The 26,392-nt window shown below is 42.8% G+C and overlaps 1 protein-coding gene across 3 annotated transcripts in view; it reads left to right on the top strand.

Annotated features, from left to right (window-relative positions):
- The window catches only part of LOC140200358 (dihydropyrimidinase-related protein 3-like), a 225,229-nt gene that overhangs the window by 169,152 nt on the left and 29,685 nt on the right, over positions 1–26,392 (top strand). For all 3 annotated transcript variants that reach the window (XM_072263576.1, XM_072263577.1, XM_072263579.1), the window contains exon 12: positions 19,443–19,622. In XM_072263576.1, the coding sequence (XP_072119677.1) occupies positions 19,443–19,622 (180 nt within the window). The remainder of the gene's footprint in view (positions 1–19,442; positions 19,623–26,392) is intronic.

Below are 26,392 nucleotides of genomic sequence, written 5' to 3'. Positions count from 1 at the left end.
AAAAATACAAGTTGACACCAATTATTGACTCCTGGCTGAAGGTGTATTTAGTAATTCCACTTGGCTTGTTGGCACATCAATGACTTATGAGCTGAACTGGAGCCATTTCTCAGTATTTCAGCTCCGTGCGTGTAAACCGGTAGACTTTCCATTCTCCATGTAATAGTCCATGGCAGCTGAGTCAACAACATTGGTGTCCATCTATTTCCTCTGCTCCTCATCCAACTTATTTTCAGTACCACATATTCTCATCTTGCCAGGTCATTTTCTGTAACCACTAACTGCCTGTGATTGCCAGGCAACAAAAAAAATCAATTGCACTCAACCTTAGAAAACAGCTTCTTTATATCCACAACCATAAGGATTTGTTCTAGAATATTGTGCCTTTTGTTGAGATCACTCTTATTCTTTTTAACTCAAGAGTCTATACTCGGCCTCAACGTCTGCTCAAAGAAGATATCAGTCTGGTGAACATTTGTTGCACCCCCTGTATCGCAAGTACATCTGCATTCATTCAACTACCTTCTCTAAAGTTGCATTTAATTTACAATAATCTTCACTCTTACACAGAAAGTGAAATATAGTTAATGTGAACTGCTCCTCTTTCCATAGATACTGTCTACACTGTTGAATGTTTCCATTATTTTCTGTTTTTATCTCAGATTTCCAACATCTGCATCTTTTTTTAGCATTCTTTTAACATACCATGTGCCATCCTAATTCCTTGCTGTATCTGACAATAAGATCCCTTGAATTGGGTCAGTTGGTCTGTTGAGTTTGCCCTGCCACTTGCTCAAACTGGGTTTATTTTTTCCTCTCACGTCCATACTCTTTTCTCCCCTGTAACCTTTGATACCCCTACCAGCCAAGAGCAACACACACACTAAATGCTGGAGGAGCAACTATGGACGGGATACACAGTCATTTTTTGGGGGCTGAGACCCTTTGACAGGACTGGAAAGGAAGGGGGAAGAAGTAGAAGGTGAGGGGATGGAAAGGAGTATAAGCTAGAAGGTGATAGGTGAAACTAGCTGAAGGGGAAGGTGGGTGGGGGAGGGAGATGAAGTAAGCTCGAAGGTGATTGGTGGAAGATGTAAAGAGCTGAAAAAGAAGTGCTCTGATAGGAGAGGAGGGTGGACTATGGGAAATAGAGGAGGAGGAGAAGTACTGGAGGGATTTAATGGGCAGGTGAGGAGAACGGGTGGGAGGGTAACCAGAATGAGTTAAAAAGGAGAGGAGGGGAAAAATTACTAAAGTTAGAGAAATCGATATTTGTACCATCAGGTTAGAGGCTGCCCTGATGGAATATGAGATGTTGCTCCTCTAACCTGACAATGGCCGCATCGTGATCCTAGAGGAGGCCATGGATTGTCGTGTTGGAATGGGAATGTAGACTTAAAATGAGTGGCCATGGGGAAATATCTTCTCTTAATCAGACAGAGCAAAGTTGCTTGATGAAGTGGTCACGCAATCTATGCTCGGTCTCACTGATGTAGAGAAGACCACACTGGGAGCAGCACGTACAGTACATGACGCCCCCCCCCCCCACCTCCAAAGAGACTTGCAGGTGAAGTGACAAACAAGAGAAAATCTGCAGATGCTGGAAATCCAAGCAACACACACAAAATGTTGGAGGAACTCATGATGCTGCCTGGCATTTTGTGTGTGTGTTTCTTGCAGGTGAAGTGTAGCCTCACCTGCAATTACTGTTTGAGGCCCTGAATAGTGTTGAGGGAGGAGGTATAGGGGCAGGTGTAGCACTTGTTCAGCCTGCAGAGATAATTAGCAGGAGAGAGATCAGAGGAAAGGGATGAGTGGACAAGGGAGTCATCCCACTGCACCACCACCAACCTTTTTCCTCACTTGTTTTCACCTATCATCTGTCAGCTTGTACTCCTTCCCCTCATCCCACTTTTGTACAGTGCCTTGAAAAAATATCACCCCCCCCCCCACAGCTACTTTCACATTTTACTGCCTCATTTTCTAAATTTAAAATATATTGAAGTAGGACTTTTTGACCTAATTTACAAAACATTGTGCATCATGTCAAATGAAAAGAAAAAATCCAAAAACTATCAACAGTTTACTAAAAATTAAAAACCAAAAATGTGAGGCTGAAGAAGTATTCATCCCCTTTGTTCTACTACACTAACTTAACTCACCCAATTTGTTGACACAAAAAATTGGAGGTTCACCTGTTTTCAATGATTTAATAATAAATACTCCCTCTCTCTACAAGGTCCAACAGTATAGTAGTTTTTCAACAGACCAAAGCAAATTGAAGACAGAGGAACATTCAAGGCAAGTCAGGGAAATGATAATAAAGAAGCACAAATCTGGGGAAGGGTACAAGACCACTGCAAAGGCACAAAACGTACTTTGGTGCTCAGTGCAGTTCATAGTAAAACAGTGGATAAAATATGAAACCACAGCCACACTGCATAGGTCAGGCCGCTGCTCTGAATGGGGAACAGGGAAAACTACACAGCATAGAAAAACTAAAATTTTGAAAACTTAATTTCAGCAGTTCAAAAGTATTCAACCCCTTTTCTCATCACTTAGTCATCAGAGAAGAATAGCACTTGTAAGAGAAGCTATTGTGATGCTAACAGTTACGGAGTGAGCTGCAAAATCAACTGTTGCAACTGGTGATGGAAATCCCTTCACAATCCTAAAGGTCTTGCACAAAAGGGGTATTTATGGAAGAGTGGTAAGGAAGATGCTCTGGCTATGGAAAAAAAATCCTTGCCCCTATAGACTTTGTAAAGCATCATCTGGATGATATTGTGAAGATGCGGAAGTTGTTGTGGTCGGATGAAACTGAAGTGGATCGACACTAGGAGTACTCGTGGTGTAAATCTAAAACTGTGTATGGTCAGGTAACACCTACTGTAAAATATAGTGGAGGTAGCATCATGCTGTGGGGATGCTTTTCAACAGCAGGGTGTGGAAATCTGGTCAGGTTTAATTGGAAGATGAATGTTGCTAGATACAGAGAGATCCTGGATAACACTGGCTGGAATAGCTGTGAGAGGTGGCTCAACTAAGTATTGAGCAAAGAGAGATGAATACTTTTGAACTGAAATTTTAGTTTTTGAATTTTTTTAGCTTTTCTTGCTGTGCAATTTTCCATCTTTTATTTTGGGCTCTAATGTGGGGAAAAAAAGGAGCATGTGATTCTCAAATAAAAATTTTAAGTTAAATTGATCAAAATCCCTTTTTCTAATACTCATTTATGTGAACAGATAATTAGGGGCTAAGTACTTTTACAAGGCACTGTATTGTGGCTTCTTCTGCTCCTCCTTGCCCAGTTTTTTTGAAGGACCACAACGTTGACTGTTTATTCCTCTCCCTAGGTGTTCTCTGATTTGTTAAGGTTCTCTAGCATTTTGCGTGCATTGCTCTAGATTTGTAGCATATACAGAATCTCTTGTATTTATTATTTACTAATCCAGATTTTATCAGCTTCCTCTTCAAAATACCTAATGACTTGGCCTCCACAGCCCTCCGTATCAATGAATTCCGCAGACTCACCACGTTCTTGGTGAAAGAAATTCATCCTCATCTTTGTTCTAATCCAAAAGGATGTCATTTTGGGTTGCGACTGTGTCCTCTGGTCCTGGACTCTTCCACTACTGTAAGCATCCTCTCTATCCCTGCCTTTCAATGTTCATTAGGTTTCAATGTGATGCCCCCTCATCTTTCAGCAAGTACAGGCTCAGAGCTGTCACACACTCCTCATACATATTTACCCTTTCATTCCCGAGATCATTCTCATAAATGATCTCTTGAAACTCGCTAATGCCTTCATATCCTTCCTTAGATATATACTCAAATTACTGCTCATGACACTCGAAAAACAGTCTCACTAACACATTATAAGGCCTCAGCTTTACATCCTTACTTTTATATTCTAGTCCCTTCAAAGCGAATGCAAATACTGCATTTGCCTTTCTTACTACTGACCCGACCTGCAAGTTAACTTTTTGGGAATCCTGTACTAGACTTCCTGAGTTCTCTTTACTTAAAAGGAAGAAGATAGGTGCCCACAAGCTGAAGGAAGGCCATCTCTTTGATATTTGATCATGCAGTTTTTCTGCCTCTATTGTTAACTCTGCCCAGAGCCATTTATAGTATCTTCATGGTCCCTGCCAACCAGAGCCTTCATACATCAAGTTATATTTAGTGATATATCATCGTTACCTGACAAACTTTTATTTGAAACCCAGATAGGATGGATGGAGAGCAATTTACAATGTCCTGCATGTAGAAAAGTCATAAACCTCTTCAAAAGCATTTCCACCACATAATATGAGACCATAAGACAAAGGAGCAGAAGTCGGCCATTCGGCCCATCGAGTCTGCTCCGCCATTTTATCATGAGCTGATACATTCTCCCATTTAATCCCACTCCCCCGCCTTCTCACCATAACCTTTGATGCCCTGGCTATTCAGATACCTATCAATCTCTGCCTTAAATATACCCAATGACTTGGCCTCCACTGCTGTCCGTGGCAACAGATTACATATATTCACCACCCACTGGCTAAAAAAATTTCTTCGCATTTCTGTTCTGAATGGGCGCCCTTCAATCCTTGTCATGCGCTCTCGTACTAGACTCCCCCATCATGGGAAACAACTTTGTCACATCCACTCTGTCCATGCCTTTAAACATAAGAAATGTTTCTATGAGGTCTCCCGTCATTCTTCTAAACTCCAAAGAATACAGTCCAAGAGTGGACAAACGTTCCTCATATGTTAACCCCTCTCATTCCCGGAATCATTCTAGTGAATCTTCTCTGTACCCTCTCTAACGTCAGCACATCCTTTCTTAAATAAGGAGACCAAAACTGCCCACAATACTCCAAGTGAGGTCTCACCAGCACCTCATAGAGCCTCAACATCACATCCCTACTCCAATACTCTATTCCTCTAGAAATGAATGCCAACATTGCATTCGCCTTCTTCACCACTGACTCAACCTGGAGGTTAACCTTAAGGGTATCCTGTACGAGGACTCCCAAGTCCTGTTGCATCTCAGGACTTTGAATTCTCTCCCCATTTAAATAATAGTCTGCCCGCTTACTTCTTCTACCAAAGTGCGTAACCATACACTTTCCAACATTGTATTTCATTTGCCACTTCTTTGCCCATTCTTCCAATCTATCCAAGTCTCTCTGCAGACTCTCTGTTTCCTCAGCACTCTCGGCCCCTCCACCTACCTTCGTATCGTCAACAATCTTAGCCACAAAGCCATCTATTCCATAATCCAAATCGTTGATGTACAATGTAAAAAGAAGTGGCCCCAACATAGACCCCTGTGGAACACCACTGGTAACTGGCAGCCAACCAGAATAGGATCCCTTTATTCCCACTCTGTTTCCTGCCATTTAGCCAACGCTCTTTCCACGTATGTAACTTTCCCGTAATTCCATGGGCTCTTATCTTGTTAAGTAGCCTCATGTGTGGCACCTTGTCAAAGGCCTTCTGAAAATCCAAATATACGACATCCACTGCATCTCCCTTGTCTAGCCTACTTGTAATTTCCTCAAAAAAATTGTAATAGGTTTATAAGGCAGGATTTTCCTTTAAGGAATCCATGCTAAGTTCTGCCTATCTTGTCATATGCCTCCAGGTACTCTGTAACCTCATCCTTGACAATCGACTCCAACAACTTCCCAACCACCGATGTCAAGCTAACAGGTCTATAATTTCCTTTTTGCTTCCTTGCCCTCTTCTTAAATAGTGGAGTGACATTTTCAATCTTCCAGTCCTCCGGAACCATGCCAGAATCTATCGACTTTTGAAAGATCATCGCTAATGCCTCTGCAATCTCCACAGCTACTTCCTTCAGAACACGAGGGTGCATTCCATCTGGTCCTGGAGGTTTATCTACCTTTAGACTATTCAGCTTCCAGAGTACTTTCTCTGTCATAATTGTGACTGTGCACACTTCTCTTCCCTGCCACCCTTGAGTGTCCGATATACTGCTGATGTCTTCCTCAGTGAAGACTGATGCAAAATACTCATTTAGTTCCTCTGCCATCTCCTTATCTCCCAATTTCTCCAGCATCATTTTCTATTGGTCCTATATCAACTCGCACCTGCCTTTTACTCTTTATATACCTGAAAATGCTTTTAGTATCCTCTTTGATATTATTTGCTAGCTTCCTTTCATAGTTAATCTTCTCCCTCTTAATGACCTTCTTAGTTTCCTTTTGTAAGCTTTTAAAAACTTCCCAATCCTCTGTCTTCCCACTAATTTTTGCTTCCTTGTATGTCCTCTCCTTTGCTTTAACTTTGGCTTTGACTTCTCTTGTCAGCCACGGTTGCATCCTTTTTCCATTCGAAAATTTCTTCTTTTTTGGAACATACCTGTCTTGCACCTTCCTCACTTCTCGCATAAACTCCAGCCACTGCTGCTCTGCCATCCTTCCCGCCAGTGTCCCTTTCCAGTCAACTTTGACCAGTTCCTCTCTCATGCCACTATAATTTCCTTTACTCCACTGAAATACTGACACATCAGACTTCGGCTTCTCTTTTTCAAATTTCACAGTGAACTCAATCATGTTATGATCACTGTCTCCTAAGGGTTCCTTCACCTCAATCTCTCTAATCACCTCCGGTTTATTACACAATACCCAATCCAGTACAGCCGATCCCCTAATGGGCTCAACAACAAGCTGTTCTAAGAAGCCATCTCGCAGACATTCTATAAACTCTTGAGATCCAGTGCTGACCTGATTTTACCAATCCATTCGCATGTTAAAATCCCCCACAATTATCATAACACTGCCCTTCTGACAAGCCTTTTCTATTTCCTGTTGTAATTTGTAGTCCACATCACTGCAGCTGTTTGGAAGCCTATAAATAACTGCCATCAGAGTCCCTTTACCCCTGCTATTTCTTAGCTCTACCCATAAAGATTCTGCACCTTCCGATCCTATATCACCTCTTTCCAATGATTTAATATCATTTTTTACCGGTAAGACCTCGCCTCCCCCTCTGCCTACCTTCCTATCCTTCCAATACACCGTGTATCCTTGGACGTTCAGCTCCCAAGAGACATGCATCCTTTAGCTATGTGTCAGTGATGGCCACAATATCATACCTGCCAATCTGTAGCTGTACAACAAGATCATCCACCTTATTCCTTATGCTGCGTGCATTTAAGTATAACACCTTAAGATCAGTATTTGGTACTTTTCGCTTTGATTTCACTGCAACTTTATTGCACTGCAACTCATCCCAATGGCTACAGATTTGCCCATCACCTGCCTGTCTTTCTTGACATCTTTACTGCTCACTATTTTAGATTTATTTCTGTTTTCCCCTTCCTCTGCTGTATCATTCTGGTTCCCATCCCCCTGCCAAATTAGTTTAAACCCTCCCTAACAGTTCTATTAAACCTTCCTGCCAGGATATTGGTCCCCTTCGGGTTCAGGTGTAACCTGTCCATTTTGAACAGGTCATACCTCCCCCAGAAGAGATCCCAATTATCCAAGAATCTGAAGCCCTGCCCCCTGCACCAGTCTCTCAGCCACCCATTCATTTGCCTGATCTACTATTCTTGCCCTTGCTAGCACGTGGCACAGGTAGCAATCCCGAGATTACTACCCTGGAGGTCCTGCTTCTCAGCTTCCTTCCTAGCTCCCAGAAATCTCTCTTCAGGACCTCCTCTCTTGTCCTATCTATGTCATTGGTACCAACATGTACCAAGACAACTGGCTGCTCGCCCTCCCCCTTCAGAATATTCTGAACCTGATCCGAGACATCCCGTACCCTGGCACCTGGGAGGCAACACACCATGCGGGTATCTCTATCAGGCTCACAGAATCTCGTCTGTTCCCCTGACTATGGAATCCCCTATGACTACCGCATTCCTCTTTTCCCTCCTTCCCTCCTTCCCTCCTGCACAACAGCGCTAGGCTCAGTGCCAGAGACCCGGTCACCGTGGGTGTCCCCTGTCAGGTCATCCCTCTCAACAGCATCCAGAACAAGATATTTGTTGCTGAGGGGGACAGCCACAGGTGTGCTCTCCACAATCCGGGCATTTTCCTTCCCTCTCCTGACAGTCACCCAGTTTTCTGACCCCTGTAGCCTAGGAATGATTACCTCCTTGTAGCTCCTGTCTGTCACCTCTTCACTTTCCCCGATAAGCAGTAGGTCATCAAGCTGCAGATCCAGATCCCTAACATGGTCTCTGAGGAGCTGCATCTCGGTGCACCTGGTGCAGATGTGGCCATCAGGATTCCCACATCTGGCACCCTGAACAAAGCACTAACCCTGCAGGTGTGCTATCTAATTCTACAGGAATGAAACAGGAGAAATAAGTGTACTCACCCACTTACCTCGCCAAACAGACGAACTTTTTAAACCGTTAGCTGTGTGAGCCCTGCTGTCTGGGCCGATTCGCCAAGGGTGGATGGGGGGTGGAGGAGTTGGTGCTTCGCTCTCACCTCTTCCAGTTTACTGCCGAAGCCCGTTGATGCCAAAGCCCTACACCCTGCTACCACTCACTCCACTGCCTGCTCCGACAGCTGCCCGCTGCATAGGGTGGTCTCCTTTTTAAACCCTCTGTGCTGTCCTGTTACATCACGCGCCTGCGCAGCCTCGTCCTTCTTGCACTCGAAGAAGTTTTTTTTAAAAAAACTGCTTTCCTTCAGAATTCAGCTCCCATGCCACTCTGTTGTCCTGATATGCTGGAGAAATACACCCCCTTGATCCAATATTGATCCAGATCTCCTTTTTGAGGAGTAATGACAGCTATATAGCTATTATCTTTTTAAGCACTCTATCCCACGGTCTTCATCAACTAATTCACAATATTAATTATTGCTGTATTAAGTCTGTAGCACGTATCAGGGTGAAACTTGGTTACCAGGCAGCAAATCATGTAATGGGACAAATGTGTTTGAAGCCTGAGTTGAACTAACAGAGTTTGCTTTGGGCTATGAAACACTCCGGTTCCATCGGCTGCACAAGTCTGGGAAAGAGAATCTCCAGCCCTGCCAAATGTGTGAGACTGAGGTGCGAGCCCACCCCGAAACCCCATGTTTGTGTGGATGCGGCGTGGTTTGTTACCCCGTTACAGTTAAGTACTATGAAATAATGGACAGTACACTACAATTAAACAATTTAGCTTTATAATTCTTAATTTGACTAAAGGGTTAGTAAAGAAAAAGCAAAAACCAAGAAAAGGGCCCATTTTAATGAAACAGTCTAAAGTATACAAGTTGGAGTTCACAGTTTCCCCTTTGGCAATCCTCCTTCAATCTCCACAGGCTTCGTCAAATCATGGCCGTGCTCCAGGTCGAGTCTTACGACCTCTTCTCTCCAGCATCTCCCTTTATCACCCGCCGAACAAAAAAAAAACCCAGCTCACCCCGTTGTCAGGCACACAACACGAAAACACACTCCCTTCATTGGACAGCTCACATTCCAGAGCACCCGTTATCACTAACCATAACCCAAACACTGCTTCTACAGAAAGACCACTACGTTAGCAGTGAAACCTAGCAGAGAAACCTTTCCTAGGGTGCTACAGCTACCTCATATTTTAATGAAGGAAGCTAATTGTATTTCTAAACCTTTTAACTGTACTCTAATTTCCTTTTCCAATGTGACTTTGAAACACAATTGTCACATCAGACAGATGAGATGTAAAATTCAGTTTTTCTTTGAAATAGACTTGTCACAGAGCCTAGAACTGATTATTTTGTCTCTGCCAGGAAGGTGTCAGGAGTCAGTGGTACAGAGTCTGATCCAATAGCACTCCTCTGTTCCCACAACACTGGACTTCTTTGTGGTTAGACATCAATAAGTCCCTGGCTACCTAATCCAGTTAATTTATCCAAGGGTGGCAACAGGTTATGAATAAGATGAACTCAATTACATTATGTCCCCATCTATCGCTCAAAGGTACACTTGTATTGTACCCTGGTTGTTCACCTTTAAGGGATTACCTCGTAAATGTATGATGGAACCTTTGTGGCATTTGCAGCTGTGCCTGTCTTTTCTAGTTCTTATTTTCCTTATAAAAGCTGGTAATGAATAGACTGAGAAGTACACCCTTCCATCACAAGTTTCAAATCTCCCCTGCACCCTCCCCTGTTGCTTAGAGAGTAAGTCAGTAATAAGTTCTGTAGCCTTTTTGTTTTGCATTTCTCCCAGAAATTGAAGGGTAACTCCCCGTGGTGAAAGAGCATTCACAATCACACAATCAATAGGTTTGTAGAGATGGGAGGAGAAGCAAGCCCTACCAAGAAATCGGGGACAAAACGACAGCCAGTTAAACTGTGTCTAGCTTGATTCTTGGCTGAATTTCAATGCTGTCAATGAATAATGCAAATAATAAGGAGCAAGCCATCCAGCCCAACGAGCCACGGCTGATTTGATCATAAATTCAACTTTGCATTCCCGCCTACTTCTTCCCTTTCCTTAACACAAATGCATCTACCTTTGCTTGGAAGTTATTCAAAGATTCATCACAAACGAGTTAAAATCTGCAGATGTTGGAAATTGTGTGTGTGTTGCCTCAAAGGTTCATTGTACTAAGGAAATACCAAAGAAAAGATTTTGCCACACTTATCTTCATGGATATCTTGTATTTATAAATTTGGACCCTGTTTCTAGATTTCTAACAAGGGAATCAGAATTAGCTTGATTAAGACTGCAACAGTATTATGACAGTACAGTGGAATATGTAAAATACAGTACAAATTACAATAAGAAATGTATATACTGTATAGTTATATGTCCCCGGTGCTGGTGAAAAGGGAATATCCTCTAAGTGTCTGTCCTGTCAAGACCAATCTGTCCTCTTGTTGTGCAATTAACATGATGTATTTGAACTATCGATAATCTCCGAAACATGGAAAAAAATATTTTAAACCTGATACAAGAAAGGCAGAAAGAAGGTTAAAGCCTTTGCGTGCAAAAGGAAAATTTGAATGTAGAAGTTCTTAAGCAAACAGCAGGTGACGCATCAGTATTACAAGGCTCTGCATTCAAACATGTATGGAAATCCAGGAATTTTGACAAGCAGTTTAGTCAATAGAATTTTGCAGAATCTGGAGCTGTCAAGGGCACCTTTGGTAACCTGGCTAACACACTAATGGCTAATCCGGGACAAGCCAGTGTTTAAATTGCCTTTCTGGTGAATTTGGCAAACATGCCAATCCAAAGAGTTGCATCTTTGTGTGGGTGTGTGGCTTTGGTGGGGGGTGGGGGGGGTGGGTGGGAGAGGGGGAGTCTTTGAGGAATGCCAGACATTTCATAAAGGCTTGTAAATGCAAAAATAGAACATGGAACATAGAATAGAATAGTACAGCACAGTACAGGCCCTTCGGCCCACAATGTTGCGCCAACTCTTACACCTTGCCTCCCATATAACCCTCCAACTTAAATTCTTCCATATACTTGTCTAGTAGTCTCTTAAATTTCATTAGTGTATCTGCCTCCACCACTGACTCAGGCAGTGCATTCCACGCACCAACCACTCTCTGAGTAAAAACCTTCCTCTAATATCCCCTTTGAACTTCCCACCCCTTACCTTAAAACCATGTCCTCTTGTGCCTTGGGGAAGAGGTGCTGGCTATCCACTCTATCTATTCCTCTTAATATCTTGTATACCTTTATCATGTCTCCTCTCATCCTCCTTCTCTCCAAAGAGTAAAGCCCTAGCTTCCTTAATCTCTGATCATAATGCATACTCTCTAAACCAGGCGGCATCCTGGTAAATCTCCTCTGTACCCTTTCCAATGCTTCCACATCTTTCCTATAGTGAGGCAACCAGAACGGGACACAGTACTCCAAGTGTGGCCTAACCAGAGTCAGAATAGAAAATGGTAGACTTGTACAGCAAGATCATTGGTGTTCTGATCGGCAGGTAGCTTATCATCTGTAAAGGTCTTCTTGCAGTCTTTCCCAAGAGTTTTAATGTTTCCTGGTAAGTCGTGGACTTGAAATTTTGAAGCAACTTTTTATAAGTGACTGAGAAAGAGTGGCAAAACCTTAATTAGCTATCTACTTAGTGTAAAGTGGTTTACATGTTTCAAATTGGCTCAGCAAGTTGATTGACAAAGGAATAATTAGTTTGTAGCTTGAATTATTTTATTAGGAGACTGGCAGAGATGCCGATGTGTTCCTAGGAGAAGGGAAATATGTATAGGTGGTTGTTTTCGCTTGTTATCAAATGCCCATTGGAACTTTAAGGTGAGCACTCACAGTTAATGCCCAGATAGCCAAATGTCCTGCTGGCATTTGCTTTTTGGTAGATTATGGAAATGACTCAAAGGGTGTGTTGGCACCTGTGAAGTCCATGTCGACTTGTGGGCTGTGAGAATGGGGCAAGAATGGTTTGATTTTGTACAATGGCAAAGTCAAGTGGGGCAGTGTATGACCTGAATGCAAGGCATTATCTGAGTTCCTGTTGGATCCTCGGAATTTAAATAACATTACAGAATTACCAGGACACTGTTGGCATTTTCTAAACAAAACAACTAGACTGTTCCTCTCAGAACTCTTCATACACAGCATTGCGGTTGTTGTTTCAGCAAATAGCAAATGTTAAGTACAAGTTGGAAAAGGGTAAATAAACAGGTTCTTATTATTTTTGGAGTTTAGGAAGGTTATTTGGGAATCCATTGGGCCTTTACCATTCTTTGAGAGATATAGAGGGCGAGGAATTTGCACCCGCTATGGCAGTCAAATTGACACCAGAATATATACTGGAACTGTCAGCGGGTAAGACCCAGGTTCAGTCCTGACTTCAGGTGCTCTTTGTATGGAGCTTGCACATATTCCCCGTGCCTATGCATATTTTGCCATGGTGCTTCAGCTTCTTCCCACATTCAGAAGATGTGAGGACTATTGGCTAGTGTAAATTGTCCCTTATATGTAGGTGAGCGGTCAAATCTGGGGAAAATTGATGGGAACTTGGGAGGAATAAAAATGGGATTAATGTAGGGATAGTGCAAATGGGCGATTGGTGATCAGTATGGACTTGTGGGCTGAAGGGCCTGTTGTCATGCTGTGCAACTCTGTGCTGGATGACATATTACAGTCCTATGTACAGAAGTACACTGTGCTCTAAGTTGAATAAGATTGACCGAAGTTAATCCACTTTACCAAATTGAATTACAGGTGGTGGGGTTTCTTCCTGTGCTTGGCAACTATATCAACTGTCTTGAAGAGACCTCTGGAGGGTAGGCTTTGAACTTAAAAGTTGCTGATAAACGCAGCAAGCCAGGCAGCATCTCTAGGAAGAGGTACCGTCGACGTTTCGGGCTGAGCCGTCGATGGTACCTCTTCCTACAGATGCTGCCTGGCCTGCTGTGTTCACCAGCAACTTTTAAGTGTATTGCTTGAAATTCCAGCATCTGCAGATTTCCTTGTGTTTGAGGCTTTGAACTTCCTGCTTATCTAACTGGTGAGATGAGGAGAAGCAGAGCACTGGACAAGTTTCATATTCCTAGTCCCACTGACTACTACTCAGTCACACCTGCTTCCCACTACCCTCAAACCTTTTAACCTTCTCCAGCTGTACTTGGACTTGCAACTGATCACTTTACCTTCATTAGATCGTAAGGTATTTAAACTGATGGCTGCAGCTCACTCATATTCTACTTGTTAGGCTAGTGGGCTGATTTTTGCCTTGTTTTCATTAAGGAGACAAACAAAAATGTCTCAGTGTGGCTTTGTGTCAGAGTTTTCTTCTATTGGCTACAAATACTTCATTGAAACACAACATGGGATCATCAACACTGTCCTCCCTCTACAAATACACAAAGTGAAAATTTGGCAAAGTCCTCTCCCAGAAGTCGTATCTTAAGAAGTACCTGTCATCACCGTGCGATAAATACTTTGCTTTCCATTAATCAGCACTCATTCCCTTTTCTCTTCCGTTCATATTTGCTTCAAACAGGTCTCAAATTAGTCTCTACCACAGCTGTAATATACTATATATTTCTTTTCCGCTATAATGACTCTTCAGCTTAGCAGAGTGTAGGGTGTCTATTTTTGGAAATGGAAAAAAAACTTCAATTTGAGCTTATAGTGGTGGAAATTCAGTTTTTGCAATATTGCAGAACATATGTCAGTCTCTGAGGGAATTGCATAGCCTGTTATCTATTCCATTTGGATCAACAGAGTACAAAATTTTTGACATTCATATGGTTCTGGTATTTTGGTATCTTACATTGAAGTTCACAATGTTAGATTTTGGAATCAGTCTTGGATGGTGGATTCTCCCTTTGGGAGTTCTTAGAGGTCCACCTGGCCTTGTTGGGCCACTGTACCACCAGACTGATTCAAGTTTCCACATTCTTCCCCCCCCCCCCCCCCCATTGTTGCTTGCCTTCTTCTGTCAGGTCTTCCCCTGTCACATCCCTTCTGCTAAATACCTTTTCTACTGCAAGAAGTTGTTAGAAATCTCCACTCAATTTGGAATCCTCTATACCCCAACTAGAGTTCTTCCAACCCAATTTACGCCCCCCCCATCCCCATTTTTGGAGTCCTCTACCTTGCTTGGGATCCTCCAACTCCATTCTTTTGCTCAACTATCCTAGGATTTTGAGCACACATCAAACTCACTGTGATAGGCCCTAAGAGCCCTCTGCCCTATTGAAACTCAACATATTTAGCCCGAAAGAGGAATTGTAATGCAGTGTGACAATCATCTGGGATATATCACTTTGATTTGTTGTGTAGCTTGTTCCTAATGTGACTTAAATGTACCATTACTCGCAGTTCCAGAAGGGAACGTGACAGTTAAATTCCATTTTGTTTACATCTTTTTTCAAGTCCCTCTCAAAATAGAGTTGTTTACCATTCTCTTGTGAGGTCAAACTGAATCATTCAGCATACATTTTTTTGTAGTGAGGCCTGTTGCCTGCCAGGGTGCATGAAACTGTGCTGCTGTTTGTTCTTCCCCACTCTTCACACTACCTCATTGCCCATTCTCTTGGTCAAGCCTCAAGTCTTTTACCCCAGAGCAAGAACATCCAGCTCCATCTGAGTTGGGGTGTGAACTTAGAATGGTGGAGGTCACAGCTTAGAGTGCTGAACCAGGAAATGGCTCTAAGGAATTTGACTGAACCTAATTCTGTGTGACTTGTTTTTTTTTGCGCTGAGCTGCCCGTAGCCCAGCCTGTCATAACATTGCTGCCTTTTTGGAGCTCATATCTCTTAAAATGGGAAATAAAATGGATGTTGTAAATTCTAGATTGTTTTCCAGTCCCTTTCAGAGAGACTCTGAAAATTCATAGCTCTGAGCTTTCATGACAGGGAAAACAAGTAATTAAATTCTGAACTTGCGATTTGACTGTTATATGGGAGCAACTTTGAGCATGAAGCTGCTTCAGCTAGGTTAATTATTGAGTCAAGCAACTTCAGATGTTTAGATGATCCCAGTTACACTGCTGATGAGACCTCTTATGGTGGTGATTCACACCCCGCCCCCCTTCCCCAAACATTTGTCTCAAATACTGCCCTTTTGCAGTAGTTCTGGCAATTATTTATTGTTTAGTTATTGAGAGACAGTACCAAACATGCCCTTCCAGCCCTTCAAGCCTCATCGCATAGTAATCCACCAATTTAATCGTAGCCTAATCACAGGACAGTTTACAATGACCAATTAACCTTCCAACTGGTACGTCTTTGGACTGTGGGAGGAAACCCACGTGGTCATGGAGAGAATGTACAAACTCTTTACAGACAGCGGCAGGAATTGAAACCAGGTCTAATTCATCTCAGACTCTTAGCCGTTTCTACAGATGCACCACAGAAAGCATCTTACCTGGGTGCATCACAGCTTGGTGCGGCAACCATTCTGCCCAAGACTGCAAAGGATTGCAAAGATTGTGAACACAGCCCAGGTCATCATAAAAACCAGCTTCTACTCCATTGCAAACACGAGGAAATCTGCAGATACTGGAACTTCAAGCAACACTTCCCTTGACCATTCGTCCCCCCCATCCCTCCCTACCGATCTCCCTCCTGGCACTTATCCTTGTAAGCGGAACAAGTGCTACACATGCCTTTACACTTCCTCCCTTACCACCATTCAGGGCCCCAGACAGTCCTTCCAGGTGAGACGACACTTCACCTGTGAGTCAGCTGGGGTGATATACTGCGTCCGGTGCTCCCGATGTGGCCTTCTATATATTGGCGAGACCTGATGCAGACTGGAAGATCATTTTGCTGATCACCTACGCTCTGTCCGCCAGTAGAAAGCAGGATCTCCCAGTGGCCACACATTTTAATTCCACGTCCCATTCCCATTCCAATATGTCTATCCATGGCCTTCTCTACTCTAAAGATGAAGCCGCACTCAGGTTGGAGGAACAACACCTTATATTCTGTCTCGGTAGCCTCCAACCTGATGGCATGAACATTGACATCTCAAACTTCCGCTAATGCCCCACCTCCCCCTCATACCCCATCTCTTATTTATTTATATACACACATTTATTTCTCTCTCTCCTTTTTCTCCCTCTGTCCCTCTCACTATCCCCCTTGCCCATCCTCTGGGTCTCTCCTCTCCCCCCCCCCCCCCCAGTCTTTCTCCCTGGACCTCCTGTCCCATGATCCTCTCATATTCCTTTTGCCTATCACCTGTCCAGCTCTTGGCTCCATCCTTCCCCCTCCTGTCTTCTCCTATCATTTTGGATCTCCCCCTCCCACTTTCTAATCTCTTGCTAGCTGTTTCAGTTAGTCCTGATAAGGGTCTTGGTCCGAAACGTCAACTGTACCTCTTCCTAGTGATGCTGCCTGGCCTGCTGCGTTCACCAGCAACTTTGATGTGTGTGGCTTCTACTCCATTGACTCTGCTTACACTTCTCGGCTGTTTGAGGAGCATAGCCAGCATACTCAAGGACCCCTCCCACTCCAGTCATTCCCTTTTGTCGTCCCTCCCATTGGGTAGAAGACAATGAAAGCTTGAGAACACTTACTGCTAGCCTTAAAGACAGCTTCTTTAATGTGCCAAAGGTGAACGCTTGGACTTTTAATGTACCTTGTAATGACCCTTACCCCCCAAGTGTCTACCTGCATTGTACTTTCTGAGCAGCTGTAAAATTATATTCTATATTCTGTATTTTTTAAACTACCTGATGTATTTCTGTATGGCATAATCTGCCTGGATGGCATGCAAACAAAAATTGTTCACTCTATTTTGGTACTTGTGAAAATAATAAACAGTTGCCACTTTTAGTAATGTATTCTTGCTGGTTCTGAATCTGTTCCATCTTGGGGTTCAAATGTAAATTTTCTGTCCAAGGGATTAATTACTGAGAAAGCGTTCCTATTTAAATTCAGGCAGTGAATGTTGGCAGGGTATAAAGTGAGTAAATTGGCTTATTATTATTGCATGTGTCAATATATAGTGAAAAACACATCTCTCATTCTGTCCATACAGATCAATTCATTATATTAGTGCATTGAGGTAGTACAAGGTAAAACAATTGCAATGTAAAGTAAAGTGTTTCTCCTACAAAGTGTAGTGCAGGTAGACAATAAGGTGCAAGGTCATAAAAAAGTAGATTTTGAGGTCAGGTGTCCACCTTATCATATTAGGTGCCATTCGATAGTCTTGTAACAGCAGAAAAAATGTTGTCCTTGAGCTTGATGGTAAATGCTTTCAGACTGTTTATATTTTCTTCCCAATTGTGGGGTTGGGGGGGGGGCGGGGCGAGTGATTGTAGGAAGAGAGTATGTCTAAAGAGGATGTGATCTTTGATTATGCTGGCTGCTACACCAAGGCATTGAAAAGTATAGACACAGACTGTGGAGGACTGACTAGTTTCCATGATATACTATGCTGTGTCCTCCACTATCTGGAGTTTCTTGCCTATCATGGACAGAGCAGTTGCCACACCAAGCAGTGATGCAGCTGGGTAGAATGTTTTTTATGATGCATCAATAAAAATTGGTGAAGGTTGAAGGAGACCTGCCAAATTTCTAAAGCCTACTGAGGAAGCAGAGGTGGTGGTGAGCTTTTCTAACTGTAGCATCAGCATGCTAGGACTGGGACAGGCTGTTGGTGATGTTCACTCCTTGGAACTTGAAGTTCTCTCTCTCAACCTGTACGTCACTGATGTGACAAGGAGCATGTGACCACCCCTTTATGAAGTCAATGACCAACTCTCATTTTGCTGACTTTGAGGGAAAGATTGTCATCATGACACCATGTCACCAGGCTGTCCATCTCTTCTGTTTTCTGATTCATTGTTTTTTGTGAGAGAGAGAGAGACACCACTACAATGGTATCATCTGCAAAGTTGGAGATGCAGAATCTGGCCATGCAGTCATGAGTGTACAAGGAATAGAGTAGGGGCTGAGGATACGGCCTTGTGAGACACCTTTCTTGAAGGGAATTTTGACGGAGGTGTTACTGCTATCTTTACTGAATGTGGTCTGTTGGTCAAGAAGTCAAGGATCTAGCTGCACAGGGAGATGTTGAGTCCCATGTCCAGGAGTTTGGGGATGAGTTTGTTTGGAATTAAAGTATTGAAGCTCATGTTGAAGTCAATAAATAGTAGTCTAACAGAGGTGTATTTATTGTCCTGATGCTGCAGAGATGAGTATAGGGCAGGGAGATGGCAGTTACTTATGGTGGAGACACATAGCATCATCATCATCATCAACAAATTGTAATGGGATCCATTGCCATTGATCAGGCTGACTTCATTTTCAATATGCCTCTGTTAAGTCCCCAGAGGCAGGTCTGTTTGAGAGCTATGTTGTTGAGAGATCAAAATAAGCTTGGTATTTACCTGTCTGGTCAAAAGGGTGTCTTGATTTTAATTAAAAACAATTGAATCAAATGTTGAGCTGGTGTTCATTCCTCCCTTTAAAAATAAAAATAGTCTGCTGGAAACATTTAGTAAGTCAGATAGTATTTGTGGAAAGTGAAATAGAGTTAGCGTTTCAGATCCAAGATCTTTCCAGGCTGGGAAAGAAAGACCATAAGATATTGGAGCAGAGTTAGGTCATTTGGCCATCGATTTCTTCATGGGTGATCCATTTCCCTCTCAACCCCAAGTAAGACCATAAGATACAGAAAACATGACAGCAGATCTTCAATAGTATAAGTTTCCAGCATTTGTGTCTTCATATTAGATTTTAAACATCTGCAATTTTTTGTTTCTTCATGCTACCTGTTTGCTTACAGGTATATGTAAATTTATTCAGAACCATTTTGGTAGTAGACATGTGAGCCACCTGTTAAACACTCCCTTGTCCTTTTTCTTTTTCCATTTTGAACTATTAATCAAAGGCCTCTTTTGTTGATGTAATTTTGATGAAGCAAAACTAGTTCCAATTCACTTGCCACTCTAAATGAATTAAGAGTTAGTACTTTGAAATTTTTCTGCTGATGTTGAAGTATGTGTAGAACTTTGTTAATCATTTCCTTTTGATCTTTTTCCCTTTCTGCCTAGGCTGCTGAGTACAATATCTTTGAGGGGATGGAGTTAAGTGGGGCTCCTGTTGTTGTCATTAGCCAGGGGAAGATCGTGCTGGAAGATGGAAACCTTCATGCCACTCCAGGAAATGGGCGCTTTGTCCCTTGTAAGCCCTTCTCGGACTACGTACACAAGCGCATCAAGGCACGAAAACAGGTAAGGTGCCCATGGTTTGCAGGAAGAACCATCAGTTATTTCAGAAACACGGAATTCTGTAGATGCTAGAGATCATGAACAACTCTCACAAAATGCTATAGGAACACAGCAGGTCAGGCTGTATGAAATAAACAGTCAATATTTTGTACTAAGGTATCAACAGTTTATTTCTCTCCATGGATGCTGCTTGAGCACTGAGCTTTTTCATCTTGTATGTGTTGCTTCAGGTACTTCTTTGGTTTATCACAGCTGTGACATTGGCAGGCATGTCTTCAGCTCTCTAGATTCTGCTCTCCAGGACCAATCACCTCTCCTGCTCTAGGTCCCTCTTTAAAATGTGTCTTGTTGATCAGTTTGTTCTTTGTTCACTTGTACCCATGGGGCTCCACATCTAATTGGTTTGCTTTGAAGTGTCTGGTCAGGTTTTTTACTGAAGGCAGGAAAAATTGCAGGTTATTATTGTTGGTATACATTTAGGTGAATAGTAGTGATAGGGAATGTGATGCTGTTACAATATATTCAGTTGATTTGAGGATTGCATTTGAAGCTGCTCAATGTGATGGGAATAGTGGAAGATGTTTGAATGGTGAACTGCTATGCGACACAACATCATTCATCGAATTGTTCCAAGTGTACTTCTTCCAGCATTGACCACTCCTGCCTTTTGGGAGTTACAGTTGATGATTGTGGAATTGGGAATGTGCCTGGGAATCTATCAATCTGTGTTTGTGGAGATGTGCAAGTAAAGTAACTCTAGTCACCTTTAGAATATGTTTTTCAAGACTCGTGGACCCAGTGCTTCAAGAAGGTGGCATCTATCATTAAGGACCCTCACTACCTAGGACTTGCCCCCTTCCCATTATTGCCATCTGAGAGGGACAGGAGCCTAAAGACCCACACTCAATATTTTAGGAACAACTCATTCCCCTCCGCCATCAGATTTCTGAAAGATCCATGTAACCATGAACACTATTTTGCTCTTCCACTTCTGTACTTTTTGTTGTAACTTATAGTAACCTTTTCATGTCTTACACTGTACTGCTGCCACAAAACCTGAATTTGATATCTGGAGCCTTCTGAGAGCAGTTTCAGTATGTCGGCTGGACCTGGACTTTTATGCCTTGGAGTTCTCTGCTTGGCAAGCGGAAAATCAGAACATGAGTCAAAGCCCATTGCCCCTCCAGTGGAGACTTGCTGGTGACGCCTAAAGGTGCAGCCATGTCATGTGGCATGACACTCATAATGATTCCACTAAGCTGGTGCCCACCTCTGAGGTGGCATTACCTGCTGCAGTTGGCCACCTTTCTAGAGTTTTCATCACATGCTCTCTCACCTTCAACTGCCCCGCAGCCTGTTTTTGCCCAGATCCATTTTTATGGGGTTCCCTCTCTCTCACCTGGGGAATGTGGAAACTTTGCATTCCCCCTCAGTCATTCCTAAAACAGTCTCCATCTCACCGGTCCTGCCTATGGTATAATTGTAATTGACACATGCTGTATAATTTTCATTCCTCCCAGGGTTTTAATTTAATGATTAGCCACTATATCCTGGATCCGCTAAGTTTATTCTAGAAGATTGGCATTTTTGCCCTGACTGAAACTGAAGGTGACAGTGCTTACTGGGTGCTGGCACAGGGAATGGCTAATCCTTTCCTCTGCCCCTCCCTCTGCCTTATACCTGCACCTGAAGTTCCTGAGGCAGATGCTGTCACTGTCCTAAATCACTTTTAACTAGTCTCAGGCTTTTGAGATGTGATCAACTTTGTGGTTTCAGGCTTCTGCAGGAAATGAGAAACCCACTGATATGTTGGAGGGAGGGATTATTCAGGCCAGCAACAGAACCACACCCCCACCCCACCCTTCTACAGTGTTTTGCTTGGGTGACAGCGTGGTACTCCTTCAGTACTTGTTCCGGTGCCACACCTGGAGAGAGAGATTTATTCCCAGTAATTCAGGGTGAACTGAAGGCAGGAACACACAGTGCTATCTCTCCTCTGCCTGTGAGATCATACATGAAATCATTTGGGGGATGAATGACAAGCTTAGATTGTGAACTGGATCTTTGAAGTTTGGAGACAGATTATAGGCCCAGGTGTAGTACCAGGCATACTGCAGAGCCTGCGCTTGTTGAGTTGAAAATCCCAAGGGTGATATTAATATGTCTCAGTACAACTTGCCAAAATGTGGTTAGTCTGCTTCAGATTAATGGAAGGATATAAGAGTACCTATCTTTAAAGCTAGAAATGCCCATGTGTCATGTTGGGGAGAGGTTTGTCCTTGGCTGCAAGCATTGAATACAGACGGGACTGTGTTGGGTGTGAACACTCCTGTCTGTCGTCTGTTCTCATCCAATAGCAGGTGGAGGGGGTGAGGACCACCAGTAGTCCATATAGTTACATGCGCCAACCAACAAAGGTGGCCTGTGCCTCCGTTCTCACACCCACACCAGGAGACCGAGCTGTCTCTTTCCACCAGACGGCCTCACAAGTCAGCTCTGCCAAGAGTGCTTTCTCTTCAGACTGACCTTTCTTTGATAAACCCACCTTCACAAAGAAGAGAATATGAGAATGCCACGCGGCCTGAACTGACTTACTGCTGTAATCTTTGGCCTCCTCCACTCTAAGTGCAGAATTATAACCAATAGCAAGCATGCAGAAAATGTGTTGCATGTCTGCTGCTCTTGTTTTTACTGCCCTTCCCCTTTGCACTGTCATTTTCCACATATCTCAAGAGCTTGAATATTTGCTCAAGAGCTCAAGAAAGATACACAATGTGAAAAAGCAAAACCAGTGGAAAGGCCCACATCCAAATCAGGATGGGAACTATGAATTCCTGTTCAGCAGTTAATTCCAGTAGCTGATGAAAGCTGTTTTAGTACTAAGCTCACTTTGAAGATCAGTTCGAAACTACCAAATGTTAGGGTTTCTGTCATTGTCTCTGGCTAAACTGGCAGGAACCTTCTAAAGGCAGGCTTTCGAAGCCTTTTAATCAACAAATATGCAAAGTTTCATCAGATGTGGCAAAACTTAATTGCTTGATTTGTGGATTCTGACTCCATTTATTAATATGACTGTCTGCCTCCAACTCTTGAGGTGTATTCTGGCATGGCTCCTCCCAGTCCCTGCAGGGTTCCCTGGCCTGGTTACTTGCCTGCAGTATCCTTTATAGAGAAAGTACTCAAGTCTTAAGGCAACCTATCTTTTTTTGTAGCTTTACCTATGAACCCAGTCATGTAAATGTGTTTAGAGCTTCCAAAGGTACACTTCGCTCTTGACAAGGAAGGAGTGCCCCATTTATAGTAGCTATACAAATGTAGTATAACACAAAGGAAATTTTCGAAAACTACTTCGTGTTCCCATAACTTGTGGACTCACATACAAGGTCTCTTCATCTTATGTTCGCAATATTGCTTGTTTATTTATTGTTTTTTTTGTACTTGCAGTTTGTTGTCTTTTACACATTGGTTGTTTGTCCCTCTTGTGTGCAATTTTTTCATTGATTCTGTTGCGCTTCTTTGTATTTTCTGTGAATCCCCACAAAAAACAAATCTTGTATGTATATAATAGTAAAAAGTGACATATGTACTTTGAACGTTCAGTTGAAACTGTATGCTGAATATTACATTGCAGTTAGGTGTGTTGTAACACAGCTCAAACCTGTGGAAAATATTTGGGGTTGCAAACTGATTGTCAATGGTGCCATGTTAATTACAACAACATCTGTATATCATGTCTCAATGATCTGGTCTGTTGACTGCCTCTGCTTGCCATGGTGAACTCCCTGAAGTGCCCATAGTTAGCACAGCACCCTCTGTTATCTGCCCATATTTGCTCCTCTTTGCTGAAGGACACTGGAATGGAATATTAAGGAAGGATTTGAACCAGTTGACTTGCCCTGCAGTTTGCAGTGTTCTGTTGGTCTTGATTAATACTCATTTGAAGCCTGTAGTCTTCAAAACACGCAGCAAGTAGAATAGCAATCTGGTTATATATAATGTGGCCAGATATGACAGGATATCCTGTTACTGACTAGTGCTGCCCACTGAGAGATGATGGAACTCACAAGAGCATTGGCCTTTGTGCAGTGAGAACAAAACCTACCCCTGCCTTGCCCAGTCCCTTTCGTTTCATATTTAGAATAGTACAAACTACCAACCTCCCATCTCATTTGTCCTAGTAGAGCTACTAGGAATTGATGTTTCAATCCCTATGGTAAGTCAGTGGGCTTGGAGTGGTGACAAGGAGGGTAGGTACGTCATCAGGGTCATAGCAGCAATTCTTGTCAAACAAAACATTTATTGGCCCCCTGTGTAAAGCATTAATAGGGCAGAATAGAGGGCTTGACATCTGTAAAGGGAAAGGTGCTCTGCCCAATTATTACAGTGTATCAGGTGACAACGTGTTTAAAGCTGGCTGAAAAATCTAATATTACTTTTATTTTTGCTAGGATTGAATGGGATTTTTAAATTGTTATCAAGTACTGGAGCAGAGTGACCCAAGTGCCCCAGACAGTCTAAAGCAGAGACTGGTTTTTGTTAAGGGAGTAGGTAAGTTGTCTGCAAGACAGGGAAGAGCAACCCCCATTTCTGCCTTTTAGGGTACTCTTCAAAACATCGGTCTCTGTACCTCCCTCTGCAACTGGATGCTTGACTTCCTCACCAGGAGACCACAGTTTTAGATGAACATCTCCTCCTCGCTGACGATCAACACTGGTGCACCTCAAAGATGTGTGCTTAGCTTACTGCTCTACTGTCTCTACACCCATGACTGTGTGGGAGGGCACAGCTTAAATGCCATCTGTAAATTTGCGGACACAATTATTGTTGGTAGAACTTCCGACAGTGACAAGGGGGCATATGGGAGAGAGTTAGATCAGCTGGTTGAGTGGCGTTGCAACAACAATCTTGCATTCAATATCAGTAAGATCAAGGGATTGATTGGGGAATTCGAGGAACGCACACCAGTCCTGATCGAGGGATCAGCAGTGGAAAGGGTGAGCAGTTTCAAGTTGCTAGGTGACAACATCTCTGAAGATCTATCCTGGGCCCAACACATGGCTATAATTACAAAGAAGGCACGACATTGGCTATATTTCATTACAAGTTTGAGTAGACTTGGCATATCTGCAAGGACACTTGCAAATTTCTACAGATGTATCATTGAGAGCATTCTAACTGGTTGCATGACCATCTGGTATGGAGGGGCTTCTACACAGCATCAGAAAAAGCTGCAGAGAGCACCCGAGCAGTGAGGATGCTTTCAAAAAGCCATACCTCAAAAAGGTGGCATCCATCAATAAGGGCCCCCATCACCCAGGACATGCCCTCTTCTCATTGCTACCATCAAGGAGGTGGTACAGGAGCCTAAAGAGAAACATTTAACATTTGTGGAACATATGAATGTATATAAAGTTATAGTACTAAAGTAATTTATATTTTATTATGCATTGCTGCCACAGAACAACATATTCCAGTGACATTAAACCTGATTCTGATTCAGCAATTGACTTTGCTCTAACAAAGCTGCTAGAAGGTTCTGTGTTCATGCAGTTGGTAGATTCACTCTTCTGACCAGAGCAATGCCAGTGTTGGCTTTAGGCCACAGCCTTTGCTGGTGTTAAGGACAGTGGTAGTCATGGTTGCCCATGATGCTGCTTAGTCGGGTAAGGGTTCGTTCAGTCCTGGCATCATAGAAATGTAACAGCACAAACAGAAGCTATTCAGTTGGAATTAATCTCACTCTTTAATAGGACAACTTTGCCAGTCCTGTTGCTCATCGAATCAGTCACAGAAAGCAGAACTGGCACATGCTAACCAAGGTGCCCTCCTAATCTAGTCCCATTTACCTGCATATGGCCCTTATCTCTCCAACCCTTTCCTGTTCATGCTCTTATCCAAATTTTTTTTTAATGTTATTGTACTCTCCTCAACCACTTTCTCTGCTACGATGTTCCATGCATGCATTGTCAATATATTTTAGCGTTCCACCAGCAGGTATATTTGTTCTTCATACATTAAAATGAAAGGATAACTGCTGAAAAAAATCAGCACTTGCTTAGTTTAAAAAAAAGCACAATAAATTAAGGTAAGGAACTATCAGAACTAGAGAACTACAAGTATTTGTGTGGAATCTTAATAACTGCCAAAATGAAATGATAACATTACAATTCACCTTTTAAATGAGACTAACCAAAAATAAAATACAAAAGCTGGAAACAGTGTAACACAATGATTAAAAACTAATACCTTCTGGCCCATCTGCTGTGACACACCTCAAAATAATTTTATTGCTAAGCAGTCTAACAAATGAGCAACTATCTTGAATGTTAAATAAGAATTGCAGTGCTCAGAATTTAAAGAAACTTGTTGTCTTGAAATAACAGTCAAAATTTACATGTGCGATGTTTTGTGCTCATTAAGATTTGCTAGCTATGATTGCTTTGCCGAATAAATAAACAGCTGAGGCATACCTGTGTCGGTCTGCAATAATATCCAAGGAAGGGAAGGTAGGTCAGTCCATCAGAAAGCTCGAGAGACAGCCGTAACCATTTACTTCATCAGCTATAAATTCACCAACTAATGCTATTAGTGTGGCGTTCCAGCACTTAAGGGCAGTTTGACCCCCAATGGCTCCTTGGTGGGCCGGCTGGTGGTGTAGTGGCATCAGTACTGGACTTCGAGGCATATGGTCCTGAGTTCAAGCCCAGCCGGGTCCCAACCTGGCCAGCAGCATTATCTGCTTGGAAGAAAGGCCTGGCAACCTACTTCTGTAT

The sequence above is a fragment of the Mobula birostris genome, chromosome 7 (assembly GCF_030028105.1).
Source record: "Mobula birostris isolate sMobBir1 chromosome 7, sMobBir1.hap1, whole genome shotgun sequence".
Taxonomy (NCBI): Eukaryota; Metazoa; Chordata; class Chondrichthyes; order Myliobatiformes; family Myliobatidae; genus Mobula; species Mobula birostris.
The sequence above is the reverse complement of the archived record's forward strand: the minus strand, read 5'-3'. Positions and strand labels throughout refer to the sequence as shown.